Source organism: Fundulus heteroclitus, chromosome 15 (assembly GCF_011125445.2).
Source record: "Fundulus heteroclitus isolate FHET01 chromosome 15, MU-UCD_Fhet_4.1, whole genome shotgun sequence".
Lineage (NCBI taxonomy): Eukaryota > Metazoa > Chordata > Actinopteri > Cyprinodontiformes > Fundulidae > Fundulus > Fundulus heteroclitus.
Window position 1 is genome coordinate 879,215 of NC_046375.1, and position 7,565 is coordinate 886,779.

General features: G+C 42.1%; 1 protein-coding gene across 1 annotated transcript; it reads right to left on the minus strand.

Moving 5' to 3' along the window:
• Nucleotides 1-1,448: 1,448 nt before the first annotated feature.
• LOC105940086 (hydroxycarboxylic acid receptor 2-like) lies at nucleotides 1,449-4,824 on the minus strand. Its single transcript, XM_012882539.3, has 4 exons — nucleotides 4,691-4,824; nucleotides 3,693-4,098; nucleotides 2,044-2,423; nucleotides 1,449-1,518 (listed from the first exon to the last, which is right to left on the minus strand). Exons 1-4 carry the CDS (start codon nucleotides 4,822-4,824, stop codon nucleotides 1,449-1,451), a joined length of 990 nt encoding a protein of 329 aa, XP_012737993.3.
• Nucleotides 4,825-7,565: the final 2,741 nt, after the last annotated feature.

A 7,565-nucleotide genomic window follows, 5' to 3' on the forward strand; every position in this document is an offset into this window, starting at 1 on the left:
TTGCTGGAATTAAGCTAAAACGTTACTTTTATGGAACTTGCAGCTTATTTGTCTAAATTTTTTAAGCTCAATTGTCATTTTCCTGAAATCAGCAATACGCTTCACTAGGACCTACAGTTTCTATTCTAGAGCATACAGTTACTTGTTTGAAATTCAAGGGGTCAATTTCTGAACATTAAAGGTTATTTCCTGAAAATGAAAGGTTGCTTTCCAGGAATGTACAGTTGACTCTTAAGGACTCACAGATTATTTCCTGAATATTGCACAATTTTCAGAAACGTATGAATCATTTTCCTAGAAATTACAGGTTTCACATGTTGCTTTTCTCAAACTTGTAATGCTGTCTTTCTGAATTAACACAATATTTCAATCAGTAAATCCTCTCTACTAGGCTAGTGAAACTTAACTAAACTACTAAGCAAAATTAAGATAAAAAAGAAGTTAAGCCAAGGAACTATTTAGATGCAAAACAAAAGACAAAACATGAGTGGTTGATCATAACCAGAATACTTCAGTGAATCCTTGTTCACTGAAGATCTGATTTAAAAAAAAAAAACATTTGTCATGTGTTTCAAACCATTCACAATGCGAAGCCCAAGTTAAACAAAACATTAGTTATTGAAATAATATTCTGAGGACCGGTTTGTCCTGCAAAATCATTTAATTCAGAATCGCTTGCCTTTGTTTATGCGATTCTACCTCTGGGCGCTAGGGGTTGCTGTAGCAACTCGGTGGCTAAGAGGTTACAACATAGTTACCAAAATTGCCTTGAAAACCGGAATTAATATACCATATTGATGCGAGAATAAGGCTCATAACACCATCGGAGGATGGCGGAGCAGAACAGTTACGCTTTATGCTTTAAAACAAACTCCTTTTGAAATGTCCGAAACCGGATGTTAGCAAGGCTAATAGCAGTTTGGCTAGTGCGATCTACCGGTTAGCCTTTTGTTCTAAACACTATGGTTTGCAAACATTTCCCAATAAACCTTTTAACTACACCCTCAGCTCGCTGCCCAAAACCTGTTGATGCCTCATGTGTGAGTTTTGTCCACTTTGGCCGTTCCAGGAAGAAGCGTTGGGAGCAGGGAAGTCGTTGGTTTGCCTCTTGGCAGGCTAGCGTTAGCCTTGCAGCAGCATGTGGCTAACCACAGCGTGGGGACTGAATGGAGGCCTGTAGGTCCTCCAGGCAGTCTCTGACCGTTGCGGTTCGATTTAAGCAGATTTCTCCCCGTGACCATCCAACATGGGCTCTGCTGCTGGCTTTCAGCGGAATCTGGGGTTCTCTTCCCTGTGTGCTGAGGAGAAATGCAACAAAACTGTTTTTGGCATGCAGGATCCTTCTTCCTGCATCTGATTATCAGATTAGGACAGCAAACTTAACCTGATCTGCCCGGACATGTTCCCCAGGCGATGAGAGACCTCTCCAAATGTTGGATGTGTGTCGGTCAGGCCCGTGCAGGGCCCATGGTCCGAAGCAGCTCTTTCCTGGTCTGAGCAGGAGGCGATCTGTGCAGTCTGAAAAGTGAAGAGCTGAAGAGAAGAGAGCTGAAGAAGGGAGAGTCTGTGTCTGTGCTGTGACTTTTATCTGTAAGGAGGGGTCACAGCCGACCTCCTGCTGGGAAAAAGGGCCCTCAGGAGGAGAGAGAGAGGGAGAGAGGCCGTCCTTCCGGCCATGTCTGCAGCAGGACAGAATTATTTTTGTCACCTCTTCCTTACTGCTCAGGATCCAATCTGAGATCAATTATTCATCATGGCGTACTTATGGCACAACAAACTTAAACTTTAAACAATTTTCATTGAAGATCCATTTGGTCTTCTGTGGTTCTTGGTCCGTATTTGTTGCCTTATGTGTAAAGCTTCACTTGTCAGAAAATACCTGTATGGTTTGAATAGCAGTTGCCAAGTCTTTATGACACTTATACAACCGGTGATGCATAAGAAAAGTTGACTAATAATCATTTATCCAAGATTTGTAAAGAAATACTTTTAGCTCCTGAGGTTAGAGTTGTAGCTGTAGCAGTTGACGGGCCAGAGACGGACTCCAGCAGTTTCTTCTTAAGAAACGGCGGGAAGAAAGTGGAGATGTAAGCAACTTTAAACTCTGAGTTGCAGAAGAAGTAAACCAGTGGGTCCAGCAAGCACTCAGCGTAGGACAAAACCATGAGGGCGTCGTACACCTGGACAGCTACTTTCACTTCTTGCGTCCATTCTTTCACCCGCACAATCAGCAGCGCAGCCCGGGCTATTGTGCACGGCAGGAAGCAGATGGAGAAGACTATGGCGACAGACACAACGGCAAACACAGCTCTCCTCAGCTTGGCCTTCTCCCCAATCGTCTTCCTCCGCAGTCGACTGACGATGCGAGCGGTGCAGTAAATGAGGATGATGTAGGGGATGACGATTTGAGAGAAGAAGATGATCTAGACAAAAGATAAGACTTATTGTTTAGAGTAGTAGTGCTTCATACAGTAAATAATAAGTGGATGTTGCAGCTTTTTACTTTAAAAGAAAAAAAACTGGTTGAAAAATACAAGTCAGTGCTGAATCGTAAAGAACATGTTCTACAACATAATATTAATCTAGGTTTTGAGTTTATAAACATTGGCACTTATGAATAATATCCTGCAAATTAGTGCTGATTTGATCAGCACTAATCAAATCAACCCATTCGTTGTAGCTGTTTCTCAGATTATAATGGACTGTAGGAAAACCTTCACTTTCTTTGCATTTAGAGAATCTCACCGATGAAATGTATTGTGGAACGATAAAGAAAAGGGAAACTGTTTTTATATGTAAAAATCATAAAAATTGTGCCTTAAGTATTCAGTCTGAATGAATCAACGCTATGTTGAACCTGTCTTCAACAGCTTTGCACGCCTGGAAATAAAACGTCTTGTTTGTTCAACTTTGCAGTGTTTTAAGTTCAGTCACATTAGATTGAGAGAGTCAGATTTAAACATCAGATTCAACTGGATTTAGGTCTGGACTTTGACAGGCCGTTATAATTCATCAGTTAGCGGATAAGTCAGGGTGATCAAAATTACTTTGATGTTGTTGGTCTGACTGTATTTTAAGTCTCTGTCCTGCTGAAGGATGATGGCCAGCTTCTCTGCCTGTGCTGAAGAAAAGCATGTTTGACTGTAGGGACGGTGTATTCAGGGTTATGCACACTGCAAGCTTTTTAAAGCACATTTTTGTTTGCCTAAATGTCCCGTTTTTGTTAACTTCTGACTAGCGTACCTTCAGCTGGATGGGCTTCTCTGGGGTCAATTTCCATTTCCATCCAGTCTAGCTTGAACAACGTTCTGTGATATGTTCAAATTTTGGAATATTGTTTTATTTTATAACAACCCTATTTGAAGCTTCCTGCTTGACCTATGCTTTGGTCTCCATGATGTTGTTTGTTCACTGATGTCCTCAAAGGAACCTCTGAGGCCTTCAACGAACATCTGGATTTATACTTATAACTTTCAGGAGGGGTGTGTTTACTATTTAGGTGACTTTTGAAAACTAGTTCTTCTTGGTTTTGTTTGGGAATATCAGAGTAAAAGAGACCTAAGTATGAATTCATGCCAAATGTGTGGTTGTAACATAGTTCCTGATTCTGTATATGGAGACCTTCTTGCTGCAAGACAACAGTGCTACCGAATGTGGCACCCATAGATAAATAAATGAAAACAGAGCCTTACCTCTCTGTAGGAGTCAGTCAACATGTTAGGGAGTGTGGGCTTCTCTCGGCCGCAGCTGTTGCAGCAATCAACCCTTCTTATCATCGTGGGGGTGGTGAGCAGCAGTAACATCACCCATATAATCACAGAGATCAGTGGAGACTGCTTAAAAATCTTCACACAGTTTTTCCTCCCAAGATGGACTACACTGAAGTAGCGGTCCAGAGACATCATGATAAGGAAGACAATGTTAGCCCCTCGATTGAAGAGCCGCACAAAGAGCAGTGGACCACAAACTTTGGGTTCCTCACTGCCCCTCAAGTTGTTCTGATACTGGTAAATCCTGATAGGAAGACAGGCCACCAGCAAAAAATCAGCGAGCACAATGTTGAAGAGGAACACGCAGTTGTTCTTCCAGAATTTGAACCTAAACAGGAAGCAGTTCACAGAACATTTAGTAGAAGTAAACGGAGAGAAGCAGAAGATTGATGTCATCTGAAAATATAATCCACGACATCTGCAGAACAGCTTTTCAAACCCAACACTATGATTCGTGTTAACTATTAACTTTTTTACAGTATTAATAAGAATATGATAGTATTTCATATGTCAGGACTGTGGTTTTTTAATCAGCTTATTTTTGTATTTCTCAAAATTGCTGCGTTCAGGAAATGTATGATTGCATCAAAGAAGATGTTACACTGTGGTCGGCCTGTCTTTAATTGTTAGACGAGCTCTTTCCCACACATGCGGCATTTTTATGTAGCAACATCTATGTGGCCATGCATCCCTATTTCTACAGTCAACACTTTGACATTTAAGCATTTTTATTATGAATTATTAAAAAAAACAACTACATAATTGCTTCCTTTGTCATTTGTACAGAGAGACTCAATTTTATGCAGTCTCGAGACAGAGAAAGCAAATGCACTATCAACAGTTTAACCGCACTGTTCTGACCTTATATATACGTAATTATTCATTAAATGATCAACAGAACAACAGAAAAGCAGTGTTACCTGAAAACGAGGATGTAGAGCACGGAGAGATTAAGAGGTAGTCCCAGAATGAATTCTCCAGCCATCACCCAGGAGAGGACTTGGTATATGGATGTAGTATTATTTGGTGTCTTACAGTTAGTTAATTCAGCCATTTCTCGTTTCCACCACAGTGAAGAAGGTCAGGCTGAATCCTTCGTCTCCACCCTGCCCCGGGCTGTGAATCTTCTCTCCGCAGGCACAGATTTCCTTCTCTCCCTCTCTTGTCCGATGAATTCAACAGTTCCCTGCAGTGACTGTGGAACCCTGAGAATCCTTTCCTATCCACGGCAAAAGATACAGAGAAAATACGCACAGTAAACATGCAAAAGAAATCAGATAAAAGCAACACTGAGTGAAGGGGAAATACCCTGACTGACTGTGAGTTCTCTATTTATGTGAGGCTGCAACTGATTCCTCAGAGAGGAGGAACGTCTGTTTTATCTGGAGGTGTGATTTAAAGAGCATAGCTCAAAGCACCTTTTTGAGAAAAAAAACAAAAACAACAAAAACAAACAAACACTGAAACTGTTTTCAGTGATCCTTGCAATGACTGATTTTTTTTTATTCAAACTAAAATTCCTGAGTGTTCAGCACCCTCCAAGCACTTTTTAATGTATCGTATTTTTCGGAGTATAAGTTGCTCCGGAACATAAGTCGCATCAGTCAAAAAAGGCATCATAAGTCGCACCGGACTATATGCATTTATTTAGACATTTATTTCACAGAATCCAAGACTAAAAATTAACATTTAATCTGGTAATCCAATTATTAAATTACACAGCTGCACCCACAACTGGCAGAATAACATGGAACATACCTGGGAGGAGGAATGGGGTAAATTAGCAATTCCAACCAGCAAGATTTTATCCAGCACATTTCAGAGTAATGGGACGTTGTCAAAATTACACCTAATTAGACAGTGAGCGTAACAGTGCTACATGCTAAGCTAACAGTACGACACAGATGTTTGAGAGGAACATAAAGCTCATGTGCATCATCAACGAAGTTGTAAACCGCCCGGACAACAGGCCTGTAAGCAAGCGCTAGCTGCTATTAGCTTCACTGACAGCCCAATGTGTCGCTTACAGTCCGAAAAGTACGGTACACCTCTTTACTGGTGGTTGAGATATAATGGCACTTTACGCGAACTAGTACATGAACTTCTACTGGTACAAAACTTTGAAAGAGATCTTAGACGGGGCGAAACATTCTTGTCTGGGATTGGTTGATGGTGTTCATTTAAATACAGTTGATCAAATCTCGAGCGAACTGACAGCTGAGTCAGAAACAGAGTTAGAGCGTAGCTTGAGTAGAGTTTTACTGCATACTCAGATTGGTACCTGTATACTCAAGTTGGTGGCATAAAGATAACGTCATACCCTCCTGCTTCCAACGCTCCATCATCCTGCTCCCAATCAAATTCCCCACCACAGAGTTATGTGACTACAGCACTAAAGTTACTACAGCACTAAAGTCGGTGGTCATGGAGTCCTTTGAGGACCTGGTGCTGCAATATCTGAAGAACATTACAGGCCCCCTTTATCTGGCTTATTAGGGAAACAGGTCAATAGATGATGCACTTAACCTGGGGCTAGACTTTATCCTGCACCACCTAGCCCACCCTAGTATACAAACAGTATCCTGTTGTGGACTTCAGCTCAGCCTTTGACACCAGTAACACAGACATCCTCTACCAGACGTTCACCCAACTCCCAGCGTTTGCTTTTACCTGTTAGTGGATAACCAGAAACTAAGGAAAAAAATTCCTGTCCAAGACTGGAGATGACAGCGGACTTCCAGATAGCATCCTAGGGCGGCCTCCATAGGCTTTATTTATTTCCATCCATCCATCCAAAGAATTGAACAGACAGCCGGAGGCGTGTGTGACGGAGATGAGCGGCTGAGATCTTGCGAGAGCTGTGAGCTGTGCATAAGTAAAATGGCGGCATACATGTAGTTCAAAATTAAATCCACTCAGGTAAGTAATATCCAATAACTGAAAATTAAACAAAGTAAAGTTTAAACATTAACAATTTTTTTCATTTTCACGAGGGAGCAAACTGGAAGAAGAGACCTTGACGAGCCTGGAGAGCTACCTGGACGAGTGTTTTGACATCGTGATGGGGAAGAAACAAAATCCCGCAGCTACAAATACACCATGACTCAAACGAACTCGGTCTAGCTCTACCGGTGCTTCAACTTCCACTCTGTCTCCCGACATGAGCAACAGCGACGTCCTGGAATCAATCGACAAAAAGCTTACCAGCCTGGACGCTCGCCTCGCCTTGGTAGAGGTGCTCCACAAAGAGTTTCAGGCTTTGAGAGAAGCGGTCGAATTTAGCCAAGCCCAATTGGCTTCTGTTGCCGCGGAGAACGACGCGCTGAGGGGGAAAGTCACGGAGCTCACCGAGGGGTTGACGCGGCTGACCGGCGAAAATAAGAAGATGAAAGAATCCATTCTGGACATACAGTCGCGAAGTATGAGAGACAATCTCGTCTTTGCAGGCATCCCAGAGCGCCAAGAAGAATACCCCGAGTTTGCTATACGTGAGTTTCTCCAGCAGAAGCTGAAAATACCGTCGGATCAGGTAAAAAACATCACCTTCCATCGCGTTCACCGGCTCGAAGGTAAGAAACCCGATAAAATCCGCCCTCGTCCGATTGTAGCCAAATTTGAGCATTATAAACAAAAAGTGTTTGTCAAAAGCTATGGCCGCGAATTGAGAGGAACGGCTTTCAGTGTTAATGACCAGTTTCCCAAGGAAATCCTAGATCGTAGGCTAGTGTTATTTCCAATCAGGAAAAAATACATTAATGATGGCGTCAGAGCTAACGTTGCAGTTGACAAACTTTA